This window comes from Thalassophryne amazonica, chromosome 20, assembly GCF_902500255.1.
Source record: "Thalassophryne amazonica chromosome 20, fThaAma1.1, whole genome shotgun sequence".
Classification (NCBI taxonomy): Eukaryota; Metazoa; Chordata; class Actinopteri; order Batrachoidiformes; family Batrachoididae; genus Thalassophryne; species Thalassophryne amazonica.
In genome coordinates this window covers 35,069,613-35,097,305 of record NC_047122.1, presented here as the reverse complement: position 1 = coordinate 35,097,305, position 27,693 = coordinate 35,069,613, and the positions used below count along the sequence as shown (strand labels likewise).

At 40.8% G+C, this 27,693-nt stretch overlaps 1 protein-coding gene across 4 annotated transcripts in view; it reads left to right on the top strand.

Annotated features, from left to right (window-relative positions):
- Positions 1–27,693, top strand: part of LOC117501699 (RNA-binding motif, single-stranded-interacting protein 3) — a 467,438-nt gene that overhangs the window by 302,468 nt on the left and 137,277 nt on the right. For all 4 annotated transcript variants that reach the window (XM_034160656.1, XM_034160655.1, XM_034160658.1 and 1 more), the window contains exon 5: positions 15,868–16,025. In XM_034160656.1, the coding sequence (XP_034016547.1) occupies positions 15,868–16,025 (158 nt within the window). The remainder of the gene's footprint in view (positions 1–15,867; positions 16,026–27,693) is intronic.

The following is a 27,693-nucleotide window of genomic DNA, read 5'->3' as shown; positions in this document are numbered from 1 at the left end:
GCCTCTACTAAATTTAGTTTTGCTAACTTTTAGTCCGCTAACGTCTTTTGCTGGCATAGTAAGTAAAGCCGAACAGTCAAAATGTTTGTAAACCCTGAAATCACACATTAGTTCCTGTCTCTTGTTAACTTAACAAACAGAATTTTCAGTTTTGCAAATGTGCGCCCTAAGCTCTGACTCACTGTGTTGGGTTTGTGAGCGCCTTTGATTCTACTCAGAAGTATCGGCGGTGCTTAAACTCAAAACTAGCTTGTCAGTAGCTGACAGTGTGCCAGGGTCAATACTAAAAGTTAGCTGTTAGCTGTAGCTTCCGCTAAAGTTTTTAATCAGTTTATCAGTTTATTGTTAGAAAAGTTAACTTTTCAGTTAATAGATTAGCGGTTATCGAAGCCAACTTTTTGGTTAACTGTGCCCACTACTGCCTGTTGCCAAGAGTAAGTAAAGATGGTAGGTCTGCCTGTGAAGGACTTTAAAATTAAATCCTTCTCAGCGATGACATCATCATTATAAGGAAGCTACATTTTCACCCACATATATTTTGTTGGAGTTTTATCAGGATCATGGAATGAAAAATTGCCTTCCCTGGGCTTAGTTTGTTTGGGAGAATGTTGTCTTTCCAGAGATATCTAGATATCGTCATTATTGAGAAATCATTATTACAAAATGTTGCAAACATGACTTGGGGCACAAAACCTGAATCCAAACTGTTCAGCACTTTGATGGCGAGTGCAACAACAGCAACAAACTCTTGTGCATTGTGCTCGATGTGCTAAATCTCACACATTGTTCTCGGGTTAGTGACCTTCATCATATAGAAATCCAAAGAACAGAACTATAGATCTTTGTTCAGCTTTTTATATCTTTTGTTTGTGGGTTGGTAAATGAGATATTCGCAAAGCTGCCCAATAATTTGGAAACTGTTCTGCCAAAGAAATCAGATTATCTCTTCTTCACACAGCTGCCTGGAAACGTTCAGGACATAAAAGTCATTGTTTGGTGGAACATGGCCATGCACCAAGAATAACAGGCGTGTGTGCTCACTTTCAGACGTTTTTGTTCACCGCCCTTGATAACAGCAAACCGCTGAGCAGATTGTTCTCTTTGAAAAATGGTTTCCTACAAGGCTACAGTGGTATTACATATGCAGAATGATAGTACAGTGGTGCTTAGAGTCTCAGTGGATTTGATGTTGCAGGATGTTTTTGCTGTGTCTGACTGAAGTGGATCATGCCGTTATGTATCGGAGGTTCGAACTCTGGGTGTGTGTCCTATATCATGTGCTCCAGGGGCTGCTTTACATCCGCCTTCAGGGTGGTTGAGTGCACGCTTATATTGGCTGGCTGGTCTGTGGTTCACCGTGGTCACCTTTTACCTCATGGTAACGCAAGATACTGATCCTATTGCTGTGCATGTCTTCTCCCACTGTGGCACAAGGTGCTCCGTGACCTGTGGTGTTTCCTTCTGTTGCCCTCAACCCCCCACTATTTCAAACCTGCACCCTCCACCCACACACGATTGCAGCCGGGAGGTATTCAGTCAAAGAAATTATGTTATGAATGATGCGTAAGATGAAAAAAAAAAGTGTTTATCTTGGCGACCTCACAAAAAGCTGTTGGTTCAAACACCACAATGGAAAGTATGAATATTAAGTTAATTTGCTGAAAATGTAAACTGAAACTCAGAAACATTTACTGAGATGAGCGCGCATAACAGCGGACATAACCATAGCTTACTGGGAAATTCCTTAACATTTCTACAAAGGGGGTGTGATCTTGTCTTTAAGACCCCAGGGACTTGAGGCCCCCTGATATGAGCATGACTTTGATTCACACACTTGCATGTCCATCGTTGTGATGATCCCACCCGCTGTGTTCCCAGCTGGATGCCGTTCTGTGCTCCACCGCCTGCCATGCACTCTGTGCTGGACGTTGTGTATATAAAATAATTATTTGTGTCCGATTAATCATTTTCTCTCCAAATTGACCGTTGAAAACAGCTGTAATCACTTCCTTCAGCTTCAGTCGCGTGTGCGCGTGCACCTAACAAGCTGTGGAAAGCATTTTTGAGCCATCTAAAAAGGTAAATATTTGTCATGTTTACATTGTTATGGCTTGGTAAAACAGTTGTTTGTTCTTTCCTTCTTGTGTGCAGCTGTTTCGTTGACGTCACCCCTCGCTCTGTTCACTTCTTCTTTACTCCACTTGATGAGCTGCACGTCGTGTTGGCAATTAGATCGCGCCACATAGCACGACATTTATGCGTGAAAGATTTTTTGAAGGTTTCAAAATTCTCTGTGCGCAATAGTACGCACCGGCGCCCCTCTGGCGTCCTGTCTGCACCTGTTAAAGACGAGTTTACTCTCCAGCATGACACAGGTCGTGCTAGTGCGTGAATCAAAGACACGCTTATGTCGGGGGCCTTTAGAGTGCATTTTCCTGCAACATCTACTGTGGTTGCATCAGTTTGTCTCTCTTTGCTGGAACACAGGAATAGGGTCTGCATGCCCCTCTTCCGTGTTAATAATGGATTTTTGATATGAGCTCCACATGAAATTTTAATCTTTGGAGTATTAGCTCACCGAGGGAGATACAAAATCAAATCTGGGTGTCGTGATTAAGGGGGTGAAGCGCATATCGACCTATTTAAATTCACATTAACCCGGCATCAAAATGTATGAGCCGTGACATTGATGGCAGACATAATTTAGTTTTGGTATGTCTGTTTTGCCAAATTAAGGTGTAATTCCTCTGTCTCATGCATCTATAAAAGAGAAGAATTGACCATTAATACAGAACAGAAGACATAAAAATGATTGAAGCTACATTTGAAGCTATTTGAAACTGTTTTTTGCATCAAGAGTTTTGTTACAAAATTACCAATAGAGTATGTAAGTACTGTTAATATGGTAGAAATTTCTCCTTCTGTTTTTGGTTTTATTTACATGCAGCAGTAAAGGTAATTTGCCGTGATTATAACCTGTAACCAGGCTGACTATATGAGTCCGTCTAGAGGTCAGGCAGTTAAACCAACTGACAGCATTCATTCATTCGTTTTCTATGCCCACTTAGTCCTGTTCAAGGTCAAGGGAGGGCTGGAAACCTGTCATTGGGTGAAAGGCAGGGTACATCGTGGACAAATTTGAAACTGTCTCTCCTCAATACCCGCTCTCTCACAAACAAGGGCCTCATCCTAAACAAATTCATCACGGACAATAAACTGGATTTCCTCTGTTTAACTGAAACCTGGCACAAACCCCTGGATTACATTTCCCTAAATATAGCCACACCCCCTGGATTCACTTACATTGAAAACCCCTGTTCTGAAGGGCGGGGTGGAGGCACGGGAGTTATTTTCAACAAGGACATTAAAGTCACTCCCATATCACTCCCAATTTTTCATTCTTTTGACCATATTGCTTTTAAATTTTCTGGTCCCTCACCTCTGGTCACTGTTGTAATTTACTGTCCCCCAAAGCCCAACCAACCCCTCCTTTCTCTCAGAACTCACTGACCTCCTGACCCAAATAAGTGCCATCTCATCATCCATCCTTCTGCTTGGTGACTTTAATTTTCATGTCAACGATATCAATTCCAAATCTGCCACTGAATTCCTGGACCTTCTCAACTGCTTCAACATCACTCAACTAGTAAACTTTCCCACTCATTCTCAAGGCCATATCCTGGATCTAGTATGTTTCTACCGGTGTCACAATCCATAACCTTGCAAACCATAACCTGCACATTTCAGATCACCTTGCCATCACATTTAACATTAATATTTCCCTTACTGTCACCAAAACAAAACGTACAATAGTTTTTCGTAATCTCAAATCCATCAACCCTGCTGCTCTTTCCTCTGTCCTCACAACTAAATTATCCACCTCCCCTCCTCCATCATCTGAAAATCCTTCTGAACTGCTCACCCACTATAATAATACTCTTTCCTCCTGTCTTGAAGAACTTGCCCCAACTAAAACCAAAATAGTCTCCTTCACTCACACTGCCCCCTGGTACACCCCCGAGCTCCATAAAATGAAATCCTCCTGATCACTTTTAAAGCCCTCCATAACCTGGCCCCCACATATCTCACTGACCTCGTCCACCGCCACACTCCATTACGCTCTCTCTGCTCCTCCAACACAAACTTTTTGTCCTTTCCCTGTAGGACCAGGCTCCGAACCTGGGGAGACAGAGCCTTCTCCATCGCTGCCCCTACCCTCTGGAACTCTCTGCCCCAACCACTTTGTGCTTGCCCCGACCTCCCCTCCTTCAAGAAAGAACTCCAAACCCACCTGTTTAAGTTAGCTTTTAATGTACAGCCCTGATTTTTAGCGTTTTTTTTTTCTTAGCGTTTTTTATCTTTTTCTTTTGGTTTGTAAAGCGTCTTTGAGTATCCAGAAAAGCGCTATACAAATAAAATGGATTATTATTATTAAATCACCAGTTTATTGCAGGGCCGAGACAAACTTATTAACACACTGATATTCTCACTCACACCTATGGTCAGTTTTGAGGTTGGAGGAAGCAGGAGTATCCAGAAGGAACGCAAACGTGGGAAGAACATGAAAACTCGACATAGAAAGGGCCAAGTCAGATTTGAACCTGGGACCTTGTCAGTGTGAGGCAACATTGCTAAACATTATATCACCATGCTGCCCAATTAATAGCATATTCCTGGAGATTATAAGAGGAAGAAGAGAAGTATATAAGCCTTGAGGGTCCTCTGTGCTGGTGCTTTTCCCCGGATTCTGTAGCATAATGCAGATGTGAGTCCAACACTCTTCCCCACTCTCAAAAAACTTACTCATTGGATGAAATCATTTCAATTATGTGCAGGATTTCCATCTAATAAATATATGTAGCCCCACCTCAAAAAAGCACATCCATGCAAGAAAATTTAAATTAATTTAGTTGAGTCTACGTACGTTGTTTGACTGGGAATCAAACTGAAGTCTACATATTGGTAGCCCCAACCCCTTTTCCCAATGAGTGCTTTTTAACATATTTCTCTATACAATATACCATGGAATATATACAGTATATACTCCATAAAAGTGAGAATGGTAGTTTTTAAATATTGTTCTTCTTCAGTTTTTTCTCAAGCAGTGACATTTTTCATGATCTACCATGAGGTTGTCAACATACAAGGTCAATTTTATGGCAGGTGTTCGCCAACCACTAATGTAACACTGACAAGTTTTTTGCAGGTAAAGTTGACAGGTGGCAATGTAGCAGTGTTGGAGGTCTCAAAGCCGGCCTCGAGACTGTTTTTTTTTTTGTTGTTGTTTTTTGTTTTTTTTATGCCTTCACGTTGTCTCTGTCTTGACCTTGGCCTCGGTATCATGCGGCCCTGTAGAATAAGCTGAAGTCGGTTCAAGGCTGCTCATTTTTACTTATTTTTTGCACTGTTTACTTGCCAACAACCAAAAACAAAGGGCCTCTTCACCCCCCTCATGTAACTTTAGGGATACGATGGCCAATACACACGCAATGCTTGAAAATACAGCAAGCACAGATAGATACGCTACACTACAGCTAGAAGTACTAACCGTGTCCCAACAAGACAGTTTAACCATCGCCATTGATTGAGAGCCAGTCACATGGCTGGAAAATCAGAGGCATCTACAGTTTTATTATTCCAACTGACTTTTTTTTAAAAAACAGAATAATTTCTTTGATTGAATTGTTTCATTTTCCATGTACCCACTTGTTTTATTTTGTTGTAAGCATAATGAGGTACTTTAGATAGATGCACAAGGAAGGTTTGAGGCATCTATCCAATCCAATTAATTTCTTTGAGAACTGTCTGTGAATCCTTTGAGTTACCACACTTTTTTTTTTCTTTTTTTGCTTTGACAGGAATGCGGGTGTGAATGTGTTTGTTTGTCTATATGTGGCCCTGTGACAGACTGGCGTCCTATCCAGGGTGTACCCTGCCTGACGCCCTATGACTGCTGGGATAAGCTCCAGCCCCCCTGTGACTCTTAATTGGAGTAAGCGGTTGAAGATGAATGAGTGAGTGGTAAACAACAAGAACTCCGTAGAAAGACCCCTTGATTACATGTCTTTTAGAATCCAAGCTTTGCTTATTTCCAACCAGCTCAGTTGTCATTTTCATCCCCGACACCCACATTCTTTAAATAGCAAATGCACTTGTGCTCATTTGTGCACCTGTGGGTTTGTTGGTCTTAAAATGAGGTGTGGTCAGGTGCTGACGTGAAGCAGTAGAATGTGAGTGCCTCATAGACTACCAAAAACCTGGTCTGACGTCAATTACAGAGTTTTCATACCATGGGGCAACATTTGGATTTACCTGACATAGGTGGGTTCATAACGCAGGTACACTCTGCATGTACATACAGCGTACAAGTAGCAGTGTAAAATAAAGTCTCACTTAAATACAGGTATTTAGTGCCTCGTTTGTTATTATTATTAGCATTATACAATTGTTGTATAACATGCTGAAAAAAAATCAGCATTATAGATAAGGCGAGTACAACTTTAAAAACCCATTTATGTCAACCAATAACTGGAAATGATAAAATCCTGTTTTGTGTTAACTTATTCTGCTTTATATTTAATTTTCTACCAACTACATCAGCAGAGTGAGACGGAGGGGAACAAAGTGTGTTAAAAACAAAAGAAAAAGAAAAACCTCACCGCTGTGTTAGCGTACTCGAGGGTTCAATAATGTATCACCCACTTTTGTTCCTTACACAGCATCCATCATCGAGACCCGCTAGAATCCCATTTTCCATACGCAGTAATAGGACATAGATTGACAGTGTGTGTGTGTTTGGGGATCATCACGTGTGCTTTTGCCTGTGCATGTGAGACGCTGTGCGATGTGTGTAATTATGTGAGTGAGTGAGTGTAGATCTTTAAACTAAACTAAACACCTCGGTGCCTGTGGGCTGCTAGGACACACTCGGTTGTCATTGGCTCAGATTGCACTCATGGGCTGAATTCTGCAGCTGAATAATGTGATATATTAAACGCTGCTCTGCAGCAACTTATGGTAATTTGTGAAATTTTTATTTAATCATATAACATTGTACCCCAGCTCAGTGGAACACTAAATGAACAAGGTGAGTTATTAATATTTTTTTTTTGTAATTAACGCTTCAGGTTTTGAGCTCTTTTTTGTCTTCTTCTTCTTTTTTGGGTCATATCTTTTGGAGCAACTTTCTGCCCTGTGTTGAACTTTGAGTTAGGGTTTTTTTTTCTTCTTCTTCTTCTTGTGAAAATGCTGCTGAAAGGTTTTGGACATTTTCTAAGCTGCCATCTGTTGTTGAGTACTATCCATGACAAATGTGACCAGGATCTTGTTGCGCGACTGAAACTGTTCAATCATGTGAGCATCCTAATGCATTTAAATCATATGACTCATCATGTTGGCATCTTGCAGTGAAGCTGATGACAAGAAGGAAAACAGTTTGACCTTTGTTCTGTTAATATTATGCAATGACAAATAAGAAAATGAACAATATTCACAGGAAGGTTAGATCTTTTGGGGTTCTGTCTTGTGGATTTGGACTTATATGCAATACAAGATATTTATGTCATTAATGAACAACCCAGCCTCACGCTTTTTTTTTTCGTGCCTCCGTCACAAAAAGCGCCTCGTTTTCGTGACTTTTTTTTTATTTTATATTTATAGTTTTATATTTTATATTTTAGAATCCTCCCCTTTCTCCTAACTCGAACCATAACATAGCCTAAGCACCCCAGACCCCCCTGCATATTTCAGGACTGCAGCAATTGTTCACCACTGGGGGCAACATCACATAAAGTAGCAGTAGGACAGTGTACTAAAACATCAGAAGAAGATGCCAGTTGTTGTTAGCATAGCATAAATGGAATAGCATAACCTTCCCAATATGACACTTTAAATAGTGAACCAAATGTAATGTTCCAACATTACATTTATCCATTATACCTCTTACCACTATTGCATGTTCTGACAATTCCCTGTTGTGCTTTAGTTTTATTTATTTTTTTTTTCTGTTGGATGCCCCCCTCCCCCACTGTGTCTGGTCTGCTCGAGGTTTCTTCCTGTTACAGGAAAAAAAAAAGAACCCGGAGAGAGTTCTACCTTCCCTCTGTCTCCAGTGTGCTTGCTCATGGGGTAGGTAAGGGTTAACCCTTGGTTGTGTGTTACCACCTTATGTTTTGATTTGGTTCTGCATAAATAAACTGAATTGAACTGAATAGATTTTGTCGAAAATGTTTGAACTTTTAAGCTCCAGAATGGATGTACGGAGTTGGGATTTGAAGTTGGGCTTGATGAGTTTTGAGGAAGCCCCTTCAACAAAGGGAAAAGCAGCATGACCCTGCTGTCTGCTCATCAGCAGTGCCACAAAATGTGCGGACACGCTCATCAAAGGGCAGTTGGCTGCCGTGATGGAAAGCGGCCTGACTTTGCCAGCTGTTGTCTGACCGACACACTAGCCGGATGACAGAATGATAGCTCCTTTGTAGTGCTACCTTTTTGTCTCTGAGCTTTCTGGCACCTCACAAATTAAGTCGAATCATTTGAAGTAAGTTGATGTGTTCGTATGCTTCTCCCTCTATCCAATCTCCCATCACCTCACGCCTTCTTTCCATTTGGTCGGCCTGCTGTCTTTTGAATCCATTCTGCAGACTCAGGCTCCCACAGCAAGATCTGAAGGCACGTTCTGTATAGTCGAGTACAGCAGCGGCCCCTGTGGCATTCTGAAACTTGTCAGCAACACAGCCTTGCAACTGTAGAAATTCTACCATTTTCTTGCAGTTTCCTCCAACCAACCAGCCAACACGGGGCCCCATTGTCTTTGCCTTTAATTGTGCTCCTTGAGGGTGCTGGGTAGTCACAAAACATACCTGAATTGCATACCTGGGGGGGACGTGAACACCGCCGCATTATAGCAAAGAATGGGCATTCCCACAATGCCATGCATACCCCGTAGAGTGCGGAATGTTGTCTGGAGGAGTGGCAAAGAAGCCCTGAAGAACCAATTACATATACAGCTCTAATCTCTTGAGCAAGCTGAATGGAAAGAGGCGGCGATAGCAGCAGCAGAGGGAAATGTAGGAAAAGGCTGACGGAAACCGTGAGGAAGCTATGGGAGGAACCGGAGAAGGAAGAGGGAGGCTGCTGAGATAAGTAAGGAATTAAAGGCATTGACAAAGAGAGGCTACGGAGAGGTTAGTGTTATGAAAAGGGGAGGAGAAAGGCGAAATAAAAGTGCGGGGGCATCACCGAGCCACAGCGGGTGTTAGATGCAGTGCCCCCAGTCAAGATGCGTATCTGTCTGACTTTTATCAGTTAAATGGATACAGCTGTGGGAGCCCCACAGGCACAATGTGAAACTTCTAACAGCTGACATCTCTTTTCTCTCAAGCGTTGTCAAAAGATAACAAGGGCTCCTTTTAATGTGTTATATCTGCCTGTTATGTTAGCTGTCATCCTCTGTTGGGCTTGTTTTCCTACTTTTCAATCTTTCAACGTCTGCACTATGATCTATACCCCCCCTTTTCATTATATTATTTTCATCATTATTTTTAATATTATTGTTATTTTTATTATCTATATTATAATGGCCAAGTGGCCTCTGTTGTGCGTGCGTGCGTTTGGCTTCGATCATGGTGAAACCGCGGAGAACTGACATTTGCCGTTTGGTATGCTTATGTATTGTGGGTCATGGAGGAACGCTGCAAAAATGGAATGTTGATAGGACAAATATTTTTTGAGAAATTAGCGATTTTAGCTAACCAGTAAATAATGGGCATTGAGCTGCAGTGCACCATGGGAGTTCTGGGGTTTTTGGTTATAAATTTTATTATTGTGGTTCATGTTAGTTTAGCAGTGTTGTTAGTGTTATTGATTTATTGTGTTTTTTGTAGTTCAATTGGTTTAGTCAGTTTAGTTAAGTGTTATGTTGCTGTTACTATGAATGACTTATGTTTCATGCTCTCGTTACCATAAGTGAAAAGTGTAGTCCTTTTGTCTCCCGCCACTGTCTCTGTTTTTCAGTTTAAAAGCACCTGCTTACAGCAGAATGTAAAAAAAAACAAAAAGCACTGCGTTTGTGTGTGCCGTCAATTTTTATCATGCACAAATGGGGAGAGCTGACATTTGTGTGTGGTTGCTGATGCATTTTATCCGTAATTATTACTGACAGAGAAACCGAAGCGTTTTGAACCACTGAATCAATATGAAGCAGTTGTGTTGAAATGATTGTTTGAAACGTTTGACACAATTAAATATGGCGCCATCTGCTGGCCAATCTTTAACATAACACTTTCATGGAACAATTGATTGATTGATTTTAATTTGTATAAAATGTTAACATGCAAAAAAATACAAAAATATATTAACCAAAGACATAAATGCATAAAATACAGGATAGCACAAAAAAGCAAAAAATAAATAAATAAAGCTTAGTTTCCATTGTGGCCCAACAAAAATACTCACAGGCAAACATATATTCATACATACATACATACATACATAAAACCCATCACAGTTATTAAAATAAAAATATATACGTAGAATTTTATATTTTTTTCTCAATAATATATAAATTGATTGTTCTCTTGTTGAGCCAAGTCTTGGAATAAAAACTGTCTGACCCTGTTTTTAAAAAGAGACTTCGATTCACAAACTCTTATCCAGTGTACTTGAAGGACGAAGCCCCGCAGGTCTTCACCTGAGGAATGACCAAAGACAAGGTACTCGACTGAGTATTTATTTTGTGCTGTGCAGCTGTAAATTTAAAAGAAGTGACCAAGTAATTCGGGTTGCTTGTTCACTATTTTAAACATATAATTTAATTTTAATTGTTGAACTCTGAGCTCAACAGGCAGCATACTGACCATTCTAAATTCGGCCTATGTGGGTCTGGGGTTGTGCAGAGAGGAGAAAGCAAATTATCTTGTTCCGCATAATCTGCAACTTCCTTTTATTACACTTGGTCAGGCCAGGATACCAGGCTACACTGGTATAGTCCACGTGACGCCATTTCAAGGCTGATGGAAGTAGCTTTTTCGTACGCAAATCCAAATCTTTGGCCTGTCTGTATAAGAACTTTAATTTTGCATTTGACATGCTGATCACTTTGTCAGCTATAAGATGGCCAGATAGGGTCTGATCTTCGTCAAGACCAATACAGATATAAATTGTGAAATGTTTGTTCAACTATGGATGTTATGACCATAGTTGTACAAAATGAAGGGGATTTGGGGGCTTCAAAGATTTTTATTTTAAAACAAGATAATTTCAGCAGTGTTGGGCTTGAGTCTGTTCCTCTTTTCTCCAGTTTTGGATAAGACTCACATGAGAACAGAAGCTGCTGGCATATGAAGATAGATTTTGGTCCAGCTTGAAAAGAGTTGGATAAACTGCTGCCTCCATCCTTCCTGTTTGTCCTGGCAAATTCTTTGCAGAAAATGGTTCTGGGGCGCATTAGCATGGTTAAAACCCTTCAGCTTCTGGAGGGGGGTGATGCTCCCCAGACCACCCAATCGGGACTATCTTGACCCCCAGCCATTTTAAGCATTTTTCTTTATTTGCCTCTCACACGCCTGTAGATGAGCTTGCTGAAATATTGTCAACCCTGCTAACGCACTTGTCAACCTTGCTAATGGGCTATATTTAGCGTTGAAAGTTACTAGCATCACATAATGTGATGCCAACAGGCTATAGTTGGCATTATAACTGAGTAGTATACCATAATGCTATGTTAACAGGCTAATGAAAACCCACTAGCATGATGGCAACAGGCTATGTTATAATGTGCTGCCTCCATTGTGATCATTAGCATAGTTTCACCTTAGAATTGGAATATAATATATAACATATACCTACTGAATTTTCATTAGGCTTCATAATGTGCTTAAAAACATTCTTAGCATTACAGTTTTGCTTTGACAAATGTTACTGCACATCTTCAGGTAATTTTACATTTTAATTTTACATGCTGCCTGGAAAAAAAAATCACAATCTAACTGTGTGGTGTTTTTTTTTGGGGGGGGGGGGGGGGGGGGGGGGGAATGTTGTTTTTTTGTTTTTTTTCACTGCACAGGCTAACTAATTCGCCATCATATAGCACACACAGCGATTTGGGCCTGATTGAATTATGGTATAGATTATACTAAACTCCCCTCTCCCTTGTAGCATGGAAATGTCTTCAGAACTTACAGTGAGGTAAACAGAGCACGATGTTGAAATGAAATAACTGCTACAAGGCTGTCAGCTCTGGCGAGCGGAGCCATCCGTCAGCAGGAAATGACACATCGGCTGGCCCCTGCCCCCATCTCGCACAGTTGGATTCCTCCTGTCCTCCTGGTGGCAAGGTGAAGGAATTATGCTCGTCAAAGGCATGACACAGCCTACAGCCTTTCCATTAACCTTCTGCAACAATGCTCAATGGCGAGGTGACGGGCACAAGTGACAGCGCACGCACACAAACACACCAATGCATTTGCAAGAGGGGAAACGCCGCATGCACAGACAGCTTTATAAATGGGATGATAAGGGACGAGCGCCCAGCCGTAATGATGCAGAGTTCCACACCTCGGGTTCCGTTTCATTTAGACAGCCGAGTCTGTGGGAAGGCTGACATTAAAGCAAATGAAATCTCCTGGTGGAATGAGCCAGCCCGTCTCACCTCCCATCAAAATGTTCTTATTTCCACTCCTCCTTGTAACCTTCTCATCTGGGTATTTAGGGCTTTGTGGTGCAGAACGCCATCAAAGCAGAAACTTAGCGAGGCGGCCATGCATAGTGGAGGCCTCCCTGTGATAATCCCCCTGCAAACTGAGCCCTCTCCTATTAACCCACACACACACACACACACACACACACACACGTATGTACAAATTACTGCTCAGCTTGTTGTACTCTTTCGCTGCACACGCTTTAATTTAACAGCATATATGAGCAGATAGACTCTGGTGTCAGTGGCTTAGCTCAGTTAGTGAGTCAGCGCTTTGATCCCAGCCTCCTGTCTGCGTCAGAATACGAAGCCCATTTGACATAATCCTGAAAAACATCGCTTCATTTAACTAGCGAAACTCAAAGCACAGCTGCAGGGATGCACACACACACACACACCAAAGCGACTTACCGAGAGAGTGACACGTGTACAGTAGATTTTTAGGGGTAGATTTAATTAAGCACCATTCACTGCCAAATCCTGCCTTATAGAATTTCTTGAGCGCGCCTTCTCGCTCGCTCTAAAAAGCATGAATGTGACAGTCCTGCAGGAGTAAGAGAGAGTTTAGTTGCCCCAAAGTTAGATAATTGAGTTCCTGGTTAGAGCTGTGGTTTTTCCTACTCTCACATCAGGCACGGGCGTTCTCCCGTAGGCTTTAATCAGATCAAACGTGTCCTGTCTGATAAGACGGCTAATTAATCAGGGGAGTCTTCGTCTTTGACAGACGGAGAGAAGGAAGCAAGATGCTGGTTTAGGCGCTTCCTCTCTGTCTTAACCTTTTCCTCTGCCATCAACACAGTGCAAAACAAGACACAGAAATGCATCCGGTCTGTGGCATGAAACAGAAAGTCTATAAGGATGCACACAGACAGAATTTACACTTCAGCTGCGAGTGAAGTACAGCAAGATCTTTATATTCCCTTCTTCCCTCATTCTCCCACCCTGACTTGTTGCTTTTTGCAAGGCAAGTCCGGGAGCATGCACTGGTACCATGCATCGCTACATCTACGACACCACAGAACCTTCTTTGGTCCTGGATGGCAGACAGACAGCCAGACAACCAAAGGCATGAATGTTGCTGCTGAGATAAGTGAAAGTCTGTACAGGTTCTGCACTCATGGTTTACAGGTACATTTCTAATGGATAAATCCAGGAAGTCTTGGAGAGTCTGGATCTTCTTCTTGATCTGGGAAAATTCTCAGGTTCTCAAGTGATCCAATAAGGGTACCCATTGATTCCACAAACATCACATCATCTGTGATGTCTGTCAGCAAAGCCTTCCTTGCCCAGAAAAACACCAAAATTGCTGGCTTTTACAGTTGCACATTGAAATTTCACTTTTTGTGTAATTATTTGTCCTGTTTAAGATGTTTATTTGAGACAGAATCAACTGAAGTAGACAGCACAGGCTCCATCCAACTTGGTATCCAGTTTTCATACCATGCATGGAAAGAGTTAATATGTGATATCAGTAGCTGTGTACACCAACTTTGGCTGGGCATTGCGTGAAATGTGCCAGGGCTGCGCCAAGATTTCATGAGCCCAGTGGGGGTTGGTTCAAGATGTTGGGAGTCTGACCGAGCGTGGGAAAAAATAAAATAAAATGACAGCTTTTCTGGACTTTTGCAGAGTGGTGTTCCTGCTGCTTAGACCTACTTGGGGAAATCAGACAAAGTGCACTGAATATTAAGTCAGACAGGTGTTTGAGCTGCTTTTGAGAAAGAAGAGTTCATATTTGTTGGCTGATTTTATTTGACCAGATTTTTTATGGGTCGTCAGCTGGTCTTCTTGTTTTTCAGCTTCTTCTGTTCTTTCTTGCTTTGTGTGGTTCATGAGACTCGACAAGCCAACTTTTTCACTCCTGAAAGGCTGGATAGTTTTTTTTTTTTTTTTTCATTTATTTATTTTACATTCTTGTGTTTTGCGCTTTGCTGTTTTCTTATTAGATGTTAGTTTTACATCTGAAATATTTTTTCAGAGGATCGCCACTGCTTATTATTATTGATTTAAAACTGATTGCAGTGTGACCTCTTTTTCACAGGTTACAGTTCCAATCTGAATATTCAATATTTCATATTTTAAAAAAGGTTATTGTTTCCATGTAGTTTTGTGCAAATGACTTTTGGTTCATTGCTTTGTATTAAACCACACTTTACAACCACCAGACAAAATCATCCACACTTTCTCCGTTCAGTTTCCTATCAACTCTCCAATGAAGTGGATGGTGAATATTGTCATTTTCATTCACTCAGCACATCATATGTGTCACTAACCACAGAATCAATGATTTTCTGTGGTATTGCTTGTGGTCTTGTTATCTTTAACCCACAGTGGTCCTGGATGAACTTGGGTGAAATGTTTTTGAGATGTTGGTTGAAGGTGAATGAGAGCTGACCACAAATCACTGACTGACTGAATAATTTGCACATCAGTTTTGTACATTCAGTTTAAATGCAATGAAGTACCACATGTGCACTGTCATAAAAGTCAATAAGTGACCATATGAAGGAGACAGGTCTGTTTCGGGTATAATTTAGACTCTGACTGACTGGACAGACAAATGCTGACTTCCTGTCTCCATGGTGCTGCGATGGACTGGCTGACTGATACAAGCTGTTCTACTGTAGATTTCACTGGGCTCGCTTTTACCTTAGGCTCAATCCACCACCAGCTGTGCAGCTTTATCTAGCTAGCAGCAACCCCTGGGCACTACACTGAAAATCGCTGTCACACAACCCACACTACACAGCTCCTCTCGCCTCACTAATGGTGAAACACAGAACATCTGTGCATGTAAATACACTTCCACAAGTCTGGTATTGGTTAATCACGCAAATTTAGCATGTAGCCTGCTAACTCTTCCTCGCACAAAAGCACGTATGGCAGGCAGTGAAATATTGATCTGTCCATCTGAGCAGATGAATTTGTGAGCATCAGTGAGACCAAACGGCAGGAGAGTTCAGCAAGAGTTTGCGTTTTGTTGTTAACAGAGTTGCTGCATGTTACGTGATGGCTCATGACACTGAGGTGATACATATTTTATGGCCAATATGACCGGTGGTGATGCATTATTTCTTATACCCTTCTCTCCTCCCCTCTTTTCTGCCCTCAATCCATTATCTTTTTGTCCCACCTCCCCCCACTTTGCTCTTCCATCTTCTGGTCTTCAGCAACAGGAGCAAGACCCAACCAACCTGTACATCTCCAATCTGCCAGTGTCCATGGATGAGCAGGAGCTGGAGAACATGCTGAAGCCCCTCGGTCACGTCATCTCCACAAGGATACTGAGGGATGCCAATGGGGTCAGCAGAGGGGTCGGCTTTGCCAGGTGTGTGGTTTTACTCAAGGAAATGTAATATGGTTGCAGGCCCAACACCAGACCATCAGTATGTTAGTGGGAGGGCACCTGCTTTTCATTAAGCTTCCATTTTCATGCAACAGAATAGTTTAAAAAAACAAATGGATTGGAAATGGCAAACAGTATATTGGTTTTGAGTAGTGATTTCTTCTGTATCTAACAATGAAGGGACTGAGAACTCTTTAGAGCTTTTGCTTTTGTGTCAAGAATATACTTGTTTGGGTATAATTTGCAATATGTACAGTTAATTAGTTTGCTTTCACTGGCTAATCCTTTTACAATTTTTATGACTGTAAAGGGCAGCATGGTGGCTTAGTGGTTAGTACTGTTGCATGTTCTATCCATGTTTGCATGGCTTCCCTCCAGGTTTTTCACCTTCCACCAACTTTCAAGGACCTCCAGATTAAGTGAATTGGAAACTCTAAATTGACTGTAGGATTTACTTGTCCATATGTGTCAGCCCTGTGATAGGCCGCCACCTTGTCCAGGCTGTACCCCGCCTCTCAATGTCTGTTGGGATAGGCTCCCCTGATGACCCTTAGGGCCCGGTCTCACTGGGTAGAGGATTAATTGTGCATGAATTGAGTACACAAAGTACAGGCATTCGTTGTCGTCCGTAACAAAAATGGCCAGAAATGACAAATGTCCCAGTATGAATTATGGATATATTAATAATGTATAGCGAATATATGATGAACAATCACGGTTGTATGACGCATTTAGTGAGGAAACGGATCTGACGCATTACGATTATCACGGCAGTATTACGGGTGTATTATGAATGCATCGCGCATGTGTTGCGCGTGCACGGCATCTGCATTGTGGTCATAAATGAAGCACACTCGGGCAGTTGGCATCACTATTCACACCAACAATACAGCCTCTGGAGCATTTGCTGGACTTCGACAAATTGATTGGAGTAAACAAGCAGTGAACAGGGCAAGTGGTGACGTCAGCAGATCGCATCAGAGTGCAGCTCATCTGAACAATTATAACAAGAAGTTAAATCTGTTATAAACATAGGAATAAATACTGTAACAGCTGCAGAGAAGAAGGAAAAAACAAGTGTTTTATTAAGCCTTGACAATGTAAACAAGTCAAATAATTACCTTTTTAGATGGCTCAAAAGGCTTTCTGCAGCTTGTTAGCCGTTCGTGCGCGCATGAACAGCGCAGCTGCAGCTTCCTCTGATTCAGAAGTTGATTATAGCCGTTTTCAATAGCCAATTTGCACAATAAAATGATTAATCCGCCACGAAAAAATTATTTTATATATGCAGCATCCAGCACAGAGCGCGTGGCAGCCAGTAGAACAAAGAATGGCGTCCAGCTGTGAACACAGCGCATCTGCTTTGCATCCGCCGTAAATCAGATGCAGAGCAGACGTAATAAAAATGCTTTATTCGTGGCCAATCTGTATGCAGTTGCTACATCTTATTTTAGTCCGTGATGTGTACATGATGGGCATGCAAAATATCCGTTTTACACACTGTCCCAGTCCACTGCCAAGCCGCAAATCCCCATCAGTTGCGGGTATCAGCAGATGACGCCGAATATACAGCACATAGATTATGTATTGTGTATGTATTGAGTATGTAATGCGGATGTCATCCGCTGTATGTATGGAGTATGTAATGCGGATGTCATCCGCTGTATGTATGGAGTATGTAATGTGGATGTCATCCGCTGTATGTTTGGAGTATGTAATGTGGATGTCATCCGCAGCCCAAATTTTGTGCAGCTCAAAAATCCTGGTAATGGTAAAATGTGCCTCTGTGGATAATTGCGGACGTGTGCGGGTGTCGGCCGACTCATACAAGCATGTTTCACGCATATTGCGGATGTTACGCCAATATGAGCTAATTTTGGGCGCAATCCATACGCAAATCCTCCTAAACGCCAGTGGGACAGGGCCCTTAACTGAAATCAGCATGTTAAGAAAACACCAAATTGTGGTTATGGTACGGGAACAAAAGGGGTTTGTCACAGTGGCACGTTGCATGCACACTCCATCTCAATGTGTCCACTACTTTGAGACTACATTCCCCTAAATGAGTTATAGCCACTGCTGACTCCTCTGTCCACCAGCTGTTAGCATTTCATTCCATCATTATTAGTGATCTGTACGTCCCACATGACCAGGTACCCCGTGGCCTTTCTGTCAGCTATACTCACTGTACACACACAAGTAACTTCATTGAGAAGAATGAATCTTGAATGCATGCAGTGGGATTTTTTAACATTTTGTACGTTATGACATTATATCCAACTTCTGCACAACTCCAGTCAACCCATGAGTAGTGTGACAACAGAGAGATTTACATACCAGTGGACACTACAGTGGCTTGCAACAATGCACAAAAATCTGAAATTAAAGAACTGATAAACAAGCAAATGGATTTACATTTTTATTGTGGCGTTTCCAATACGGTGGGCCAGCAGTCTGTGTTCATACAATGTCCATTGCATATTTATTTGTCCAGCTTGCTTACATTTGGCATTGAAAGTCCTTATGGTATACACCACAGGTTGAGGTTTCCAACATAAATCCATTGATCACGTCTACATCAGTGTCCATCTGATGATTTCTATTGTCCGCACTGCATCAAATAGCATCCAGGATGTTGTCCAATACATTTTTATCCCACTTTGATTCTTTTATGACTTTAAAAATCCTTATGTTAAGTAACATTGCACGCTGTGGTGTGCACATGTGCTACTTATTTCCTGAAATGTGTCTTGGAGTAAAGTGACATCATTTTATGATGTTTTGGTGACATCATCAAGTCACTTTATGTATCATGTAATGACAAATAATTAGCTAAATGATATAAGCGCTGGATCACCTCTCTATCTCTATTGGTTGTGGACATATCTTGAAAAATGTACTTTTGGATGAGTTTTTAAGACCTTGACCTTTGACAGACGTCCTTCAACAGTTAATCACCTCAAGATACTCATCCAAGGAGTATTCCGAACAAATTTAGTATGAGCCTACTTAACGGTTTAGAAGTTATTTTGTACGCATAAGCTATTACTATACTTTGCGTATAAATGTATTTAAGTACTTGTATTACAGGGTGTAGCTTCTCTTCAGCTGAGTGGTTTCTGGAAGTGGTTGTGCATTTGACCCCACGCAAGTGCATTTATATTACCCAAGCTTTGTTTGCGTTTTCATAAATTTGTGGTTGCCAGCGATTACACCCTTAACCATATAGCATTGCTGCTGCTGCTGCAGTGCATTCAACACGAAGCCTATCACCAAACAATTTATTTTTCACTTAGAAAAGTTTTCTCTTCAGCTTGTTAATCCCCCAAAGTCATAAACTGCTCTGTCCTTGTCCTCTGCAGCAGCCACCAGGATCTCATTCCTCTCCACACTTTTCCCGCCTTGTTTACCCAGAGGAGGCCACTGACGGCCGCAAAACCGCCATCTTGCAGGGATTTTTCTTAATCACCTGCTCTGGCTGAACTCCTGTGCTATTCCCCTGCTCTATTACCGAGGGTTAAAGCAGGACAGACGGCCACAAACAGCACGCACAAACAGGCGCGAGACTTGCACGCATGCTCACACACCTGCGCACAAACACACGTACGCGCACACGCGGACAGCCTCCTGCAGGCCAACAAGCAGAGCGCAGCAACAACCTGCCACGGGCCACCTGTTCAAACAGCTCTCAGCGCGACGAGGAGGCGACGTGATGGAAGGGGAGAGCGAGCGTGAGGGACGTGCGTGTGAAACAAGTGTCCATGTCAAAGTAACTAATTGTGGAGGTTATTAAAAAGGCGATGGAAATGGGAAGCCAGTGCAGGATGATGGGGCTGTGGAGGCGTGCAACAAAATTTGATTTAAAAAAATGCAAAAGGAGCATAATAGTCCACAGGCCAAGCAGGTTTTCGGTACCACTTAAGGGGAAAAAAACGACACTTAGAATCCAGCCTCAGTGTATCATGGCCTACACAAAAATGTATGATAGCCATCCCAGGGTGGTAGCTGTAGTCAGGTAGGGGTCAATGAAGAATTACACAGAGGTCAAACTTTAAAAATGCTCCAATCATTTTGAAAACTATATCACATTTCTTGTCTGATCATAACAATTACAAAAAGGTATTCTGGAGTTATGGGGTCAAAACAGCAAAAATGGTGACAAAGGTCAGTTTCAGTTTGTACAGGGGTCAAATATTAAAGTTGCTCCAATTTCAGTAAAAATTATGCAAATTATTGTTTGGGTTAATAGGGTTCTAAAAAGGAATTGTTTGCACCATCTGTCATGCTTAGTTATCATGTTACAGGGTAACATATGTCACATGTCATAGAATTCAATGGATTTGGAGACAAATACTTTGGAGACAAAGCATTCAACACAGTCAAAACTATTCCATTTATTAATCCTTTTATTGACCTCTGTGTAATTCTTCATTGACCCCTACCTGGCTACAGCTACCACCCTGGGATGGCTATCATACATTTTTGTGTTGGTCATGATACACTGAGGCTGAACTCTTGTCATTTTTTTCCCCTTAAGTGGTACCGATTAGGTCAAAATTCATGACTGGCTCATGGATTATAAGATGTTTTTATTTATGGAAGAAACAAAAGGTGTTCATTTGTACCTACAGGAGAAAGGATGAAAGAAGAAGCTGTAAAGATTTGTCGTGTTTTATGAAATACAGCCCTCCTATTAGCTGTGTCAACAGACAGACAGACGGCGTGACTGACAGCTGCTGAGGGTCGGGCCATGAGGGGCATTAGAGAGTAAACTCGGCTAAGTGTTTGTGGTGTGATCCATTACTGTTATCAGAGCCCATTACACCGGCCCCAGCAGTAATCATTGCAGACAGCAGCACCTGATGCCATTAACCATCAGCCCACAGAGAAACATCAGCCCGCCTCACCGCCTGGACCTGGATTACTGACTGACTGCTTCTCCCTGTGCCTGACTAACCAGCACTCTGCAGCCCTGCTCTGTTTCCTTTAGCGGTACTTGTCTATCCACCTGTGAAAGCATGAGGGAGAGATCATCTTGTTGAGGAAGAAAACATAGTGGGTGTGCACTGACAGCACTGGGAAATGGCATTAACCAGTCAGAGAAACACATGATTCCACTTCATCCTCAATCATATTCAAGGTAGACAACCAACGTTTCGGCAGTTGATCTCAAAACAGCTCTTGTTTTGAGAACGCACTCATATATCATTATTTTACAAGCATTACAGGAAGTGAGGTCTGCAGGGAGAGAGCGAGAACAATCTTCAGTGTACTTTGTCTGCCGTAAAAGTACATTGTGTTTATGCACAGGCATTTGCAGATACACAAGCTAGACATGGATGAAACTGCTTAAACAAACTAAAAATGGCATTTTGCGCAGGACTTCTTCTTAGGCGGCAGGAAAGGGTATTTTCGTTGAAACCTGGTGAACACCAATGATACACTGTTTTGTCCTCCACCTCTCTGTAACATTTTCTTTTTGACCCCATTTGAAGCCAAGAGAGGAAAAAATTCAGACAAGCTGAGCTGCCGTGGCTCCCTGAAATATTTGTACTAGCGATTAATTGGAAGCAACAGCTTTGCTTAGTGTCAACTACATATGCTAAACCTATGGTTAGCGATTTCTGTAATACGCACATCGGCAGTCAACTGCACCATGTTGATGTGGCAACATCCAGCTTAAGTTTCAGTGTGCTTCAGTAAAACTCTCATCACACTTGGCCATGTTTTCTCTACACCCACAAAATATTGGTGGCTGCCGTAAGAAGTTGTGCAGTGTAGTAGGAAGGCAGTATAAACCAATAAAGACATAGTGTGGTCTTAGTGGAGGTGTGCGATGTTGTTAAACTTTGGACATGTTAAGAAAATATGTAGTGAGGACGTGGTCAAGTCAGGATGTAATAAGAACTTACTGTATTTTCCAAAGTAGAAGTCAAAACTTCTTTATTAATTTGGGAAATCCTGTGACTTATACTCCAGTGCAATTTATATATCAAGAATTACGCATTCATTATTAATAATTATAATAACTATTTATATAGGGCTTTTAGAAGAATAAAAGCACAAACCAAAATAATGCCCAATAATAAAATCAATGGCAGTAATAAAAGATCACTACAACAACATACATGGAAAAAGCAAGTTAAAGAGCTGATAATACAGAAAAAAGGTGTAAATTATACTCTAGAAAATATGGTAATATAGATGTAGTGACTGCATTGATGTAGTAATGGTGTAACTAAAACTTAGTAGGGAATTTGTTGATGGCGAACAAGCATGGCATGGATGGGCCTCCCAGCATGTTCAAGGGGTGGCTCTACAGGTGGTTTTTAGACTGCTTTTAGAAATGTGCAGGTGGCTGTCCGTCGTGTTGACATGCAGCCATTCTACCTGTTGCTTTGGATATGACATCTACACACCAAAAAATATTAATTCTCCCTCACCTCCTCATACAAATCAAGTATACGATCACACGGATGGAGCATAAATTAGTGTGTGCTTAAAATGTCATGGCTTCTACTGACTGTAGTTTGATGTTGAACCAAAATGTGGACACAAGAAAACTTGCAGAACAATCAAAAAACTGCAGAGCATAGCATAGTGTTGACAGAACAGATGCATTGTTGTAAGCGCAGGGTAAGCGTGTAGTGTGATCTTATTTATCATAGTAAGAACAGTGTAAGAATGAATTATATGGTACTTGTGTCATGCTGCGCATGTTATAATTCAGTGACAACATGTTAAATGCTGTGAGAATACAGCAGTGATGGAGTATGAATTTGGAGACTGACTACATCTGGGTGCAAGCTTTTCACAATGAAGTGCAGTCGGTCTCCATCATCTTCATATGCGTGTGATGGGAATTATCTTTTTACTCCGTACATAAAACTTTTGTACATTCCTGCTTTCTGACATATCTGTATTTCAGTGAAGAGAAAGACTTTACTGATTACTAATGTGTTAAAGGCTCATTGTTGTGATTTGTGTTCATTTGTGACTGACTGACTGGTAAACACCAGGTGAGAAATGCATCAATTGGAAAGTGTGAAAGATTACATCTTCCAAAAATAAAGATAAATACATAAATGCATGGTGAAAATATATTGATGTAGATTGGGCAGAGCACAGATGGAAAAAAAAAAAAAGGGATAGGCTGAGAGAGACAGAAAGGGGGAACGGAATGTGACCGAAATATGCTGCAGAGATGGAGGATAACGTTGAAAGATGGAGGAAATAACCAAGGATGAAAGACAGGGAGGAAAGAGAGAGACGTCAAATGGAAGAGGTGCAGATGGGCAGGGAATAAGATGGATGGGAAAGAAAGCGTGATAAAGGAGCTACGGTTTTAAAAAGTAGAAATACAAGAATGAGAGATGGAGGACAGAGAAGTGAGAGGCTGACAAAAAGATGAGTGCTCCAGAAGGCGAGCGCGAACGAAGTATGAAAATCTGAAAACCAATGAATTCTGCACATTCCAACACTATATTATTGTAATCTGTCAGGCTGCATTTAAAAACTGTCACTTTTTAAAAGATAATCTACCACAGAATCTAAGTGGGTCCGTATATACACTATATTTACACGGTGTGTAAATGCATTTTGTAGTATCTTAGTATCATATTGATCTGTATATAAGGTCGGGGGGTGTTCTGTGTGTGTGGAAATACATCTGAAATGTAACACAATGCTAAAACACACAACAGAGAGACTAAAATCTTTGATCTAGGGTTTACAAGCATTTTTGACTGTTAAACTTTGTTCACTTTACCAGCAAAAAAAAAAAAAAAAAATGTTATCGGACTGAAAGTTATCTGAACTAAATTTATTGGAAGGTAATTGGTCCGATGATGGTTTTAAAACTTATCTGAAAAGCTAATCCGATAGCAAAAACATTAGCTTCTGTTATCGGATTAGCGGAACTGTGCCCACCACTGGTGAAAGCGATGTTGTGATTTACCACTTCTGCCACTCTCTGAGCTGCTGCATGTTCAATCAGTCAATCAATCAATCAATTTTATTTATATAGTGCCAAATCACAACAAACAGTTGCCCTGAGGCGCTTTATATTGTAAGGCAAATATATATATAACCATACAATAATTACAGAAAAACCCCAACGGTCAAAACGACCCCCTGTGAGCAAGCACTTGGCGACAGTGGAAAGGAAAAACTCCCTTTTAACAGGAAGAAACCTCCAGCAGAAACAGGCTCAGGGAGGGGCAGTCTTCTGCTGGGACTGGTTGGGGCTGAGGGGAGAGAATCAGGAAAAGTACATGCTGTGGAAGAGAGCAGAGATCAATCACTAATGATTAAATGCAGAGTGGTGCATACAGAGCAAAAAGAGGTGAATAAAAAGAAACACTCACTGCATCATGGGAACCCCCCAGCAGTCTAAGTCTATAGCAGCATAACTAAGGGATGGTTCATGGTCACCTGATCCAACCCTAACTATAAGCTTTAGCAAAAAGGAAAGTTTTAAGCTTAATCTTAAAAGTAGAGAGGGTGTCTGTCTCCCTAATCCGAATTGGGAGCTGGTTCCACAGGAGAGGAGCCTGGAAGCTGAAGGCTCTGCCTCCCATTCTACTCTTACAAACCCTAGGAACTACAAGTAAGCCTGCAGTCTGAGAGCGAAGCGCTCTATTGGGGTGATATGGTACTATGAGGTCCCTAAGATAAGATGGGACCTGATTATTCAAAACCTTATAAGTAAGAAGAAGAATTTTAAATTCTATTCTGGAATTAACAGGGAGCCAATGAAGAGAAGCCAATATGGGTGAAATATGCTCTCTCCTTCTAGTCCCCGTCAGTACTCTAGCTGCAGCATTTTGAATTAACTGAAGGCTTTTCAGGGAACTTTTAGGACAACCTGATAATAATGAATTACAATAGTCCAGCTAGAAGAAATAAATGCATGAATTAGCTTTTCAGCATCATTCTGAGACAAGACCTTTCTAATTTTAGAGCTATTGTGCAAATGCAAAAAAGCAGTCCTACATATTTGCTTAATATGCGCATTGAAGGACATATCCTGATCAAAAATGACTCCAAGATTTCAAAAGGATATGAAAGTAATGCATGCAGTAATGCAAAAGCATGTTGAAAGTAAATTACTTTTTTTTTCCAGCCGTACCAGCAGCCAACCCGCCTCCTTGTGGCGGAGGGCTGAGTTCCTTACAGCAGCCTGGCTGTTGCAAAACACTTTACAGACAGGAATTAATGTTTGGTTTTAGGGTTTAGAAACGCTTTTGACCATTCGGTCTTACTCACTATGCCAGTAAAGAAATGTTAGCGGACTGAAAGTTAGCAGAACTAAATTTAGCGGAAGCTAATTAATCTGCTGATGGTTTTCAAAATTAGCTGAAAAGATAACCAGTTAGCGAAAACGTTTGCTTCACTAATTAGCAGTTAGCGGATTACTGGAACTGTGCCCACCACTGAAAATATGATTAATGAAAACAGGTGTTTTAAAGAAACCAACTACTGCAAAAACATTTTTGTGCTTACATCAAGTGGTTTTTCAGGTGATTCGAAAAAGTCTTATGTTTAAAAATGCAATGGAAACACTTTTTTTGCGAGTCACATGACATTCTAAAATACCTGACACGGTACACGTGGATGATATACATGATGGCGAGCTTGTTAAATGTTATAATAGATGACATTAAGGCAATATTGGATTTTAAAAAATACAACAGCGGTACAATATTAAGCGGGACTTACTGATCCATCGCCATAAACTATTGGAATTACAGTTTTTGCAAGAGCCTCGCTAGCAGGGGCGTCGGACTTGGGGAGTAGAGGGTACTATGTACCCAGGGCCCAGAACATGGGGGGGCCCACAAAAAACTGGCATTAAATGCATTTTTGTGTTGCATGTTATTAATGTCCATACAATTCATGTTGTAAAAGAATATAATTAGAATGAATGTATAAATGTTGCAAAACATAATTCTGCTCTAACAATAATATTGAAAGATCTCTGAGGGCCCTTCCCACCCCTGCACAGTTGTACAATGGTTTAGTCCAGGCGCACAGGCGACACCCCCCCCCCCCCCCCCCCCCCCCCACACACACACACACACATCCCAAACGGGATCTGACAGAAATAGGAGGTGTTTAGTAGTGCTGAAACAACTAATCGATTTAATCAATTATTAAAATAGTTGTCAACTAATTTAGTCATCAATTAGTTGTTAAATAACTTTGTTTTACCGCAAATGTTTCGTTTCTTCCATATAAATCAACCGTTTCTGCAGCGTGGCTTTGCTTTGAACCTTGAACCAATCAAAGCAGTGTTTCGCAGATCGAAGCAGTGCTTCAATCTGGTGCTTTGTTGATTCAGTATTTTATTTCACTTAATCTTAATTTTTCCCCACTAAAACCCCAAAGAGCATATGTCGGTGAGTAACATTTACCTTTTTATGTTAATCTGACCTGTTATGGTCTTCTGAAACAGTTGATAGATGTAGTTTATAACTTAAAAACAGGACCGATGCTAACGAGTTAGCATGTCTATGGCGTTTTCAATGTTGAAGTTAGCATTAAGCTGTTGCAGGTGTCAGCACTTTTGTTTTCTGTATAATAATTCATGGTTCAGCGTTTGTTGTCGTAAAAGAGTCAAATGTATTACAAATTGTAATATTAATTTATTTTTATTTATATATCAATAATAATAATAATAATAATAGAAACAACAGCAATAATAGTAGTAGTAATAATAACTAATAATGCCACAATACAGTTTTACAGAAACGGACAAAAAGAATCTGATAAAACAAAACAGAAAAGATTAAACCAACTAACAATGAACATAAACAAATATAGAAATAACTGTTTCCTGTGAACACCTAGTGACTCTTAAACCTCCACTTCATCCCTGTTTTATTAAGTTTAATGACAATTTGTTTCGGTCAAACCACATCTAAGCTGTGTTTTTACACAAGAAAAAATAAAATGCAGTAAACTGCACATTTGTGTCTTTTTTCATGAAAATATCTTATTAAATATAACATATTACACTCGTCAGGCCTTTAAAATACTTCTACTACTCCAAGTATGTTTTTGATGAGAATATAACATCATAACTTTGTTACAAGGTCAAACGTTGATGTTGTGTGGCCTTTTAATAATAACTCACTTAAAGAAATAATGGCAAAACTCACATGTAAGTAAAAAAAACAAAACAAAACGATTAATCGAAAAAATAATCAACCGATGAACTGATTAGTAAAATAATCGTTAGTTGCAGCCCTAGTGTTTAGGCTGAAATAAAATATGTCTTTCCTAAAAAATCAAAGTCCGGATTTCAAAAAAGAAGAGAAAAAAAGGACAGGGAAAGAAAACTAAATGAGGGAAAGCAGCTGCTAACCAAATTCTTTGAAAAGAGAGGTGAGCTTGAAAGCTAGCTATATTGAGTTGGGGGGTCTGGGGGACCAAATTGCAACATTTTCATTGTTTCTGAAGTGTTTTTGTGTGATGTGTACAATTTTCAGTATTTTTACTAATACTACCAGTCATTTACAAGCCTAGATAAACTTTTATATAAAACAAATCTGTCCGTTTTTGATTATTAACATTTACTGGTACTTTTACTTTCAATACTTGAGTACATTTAGTTGTACATTACTTGTCATACGTAACTCCAATAAAT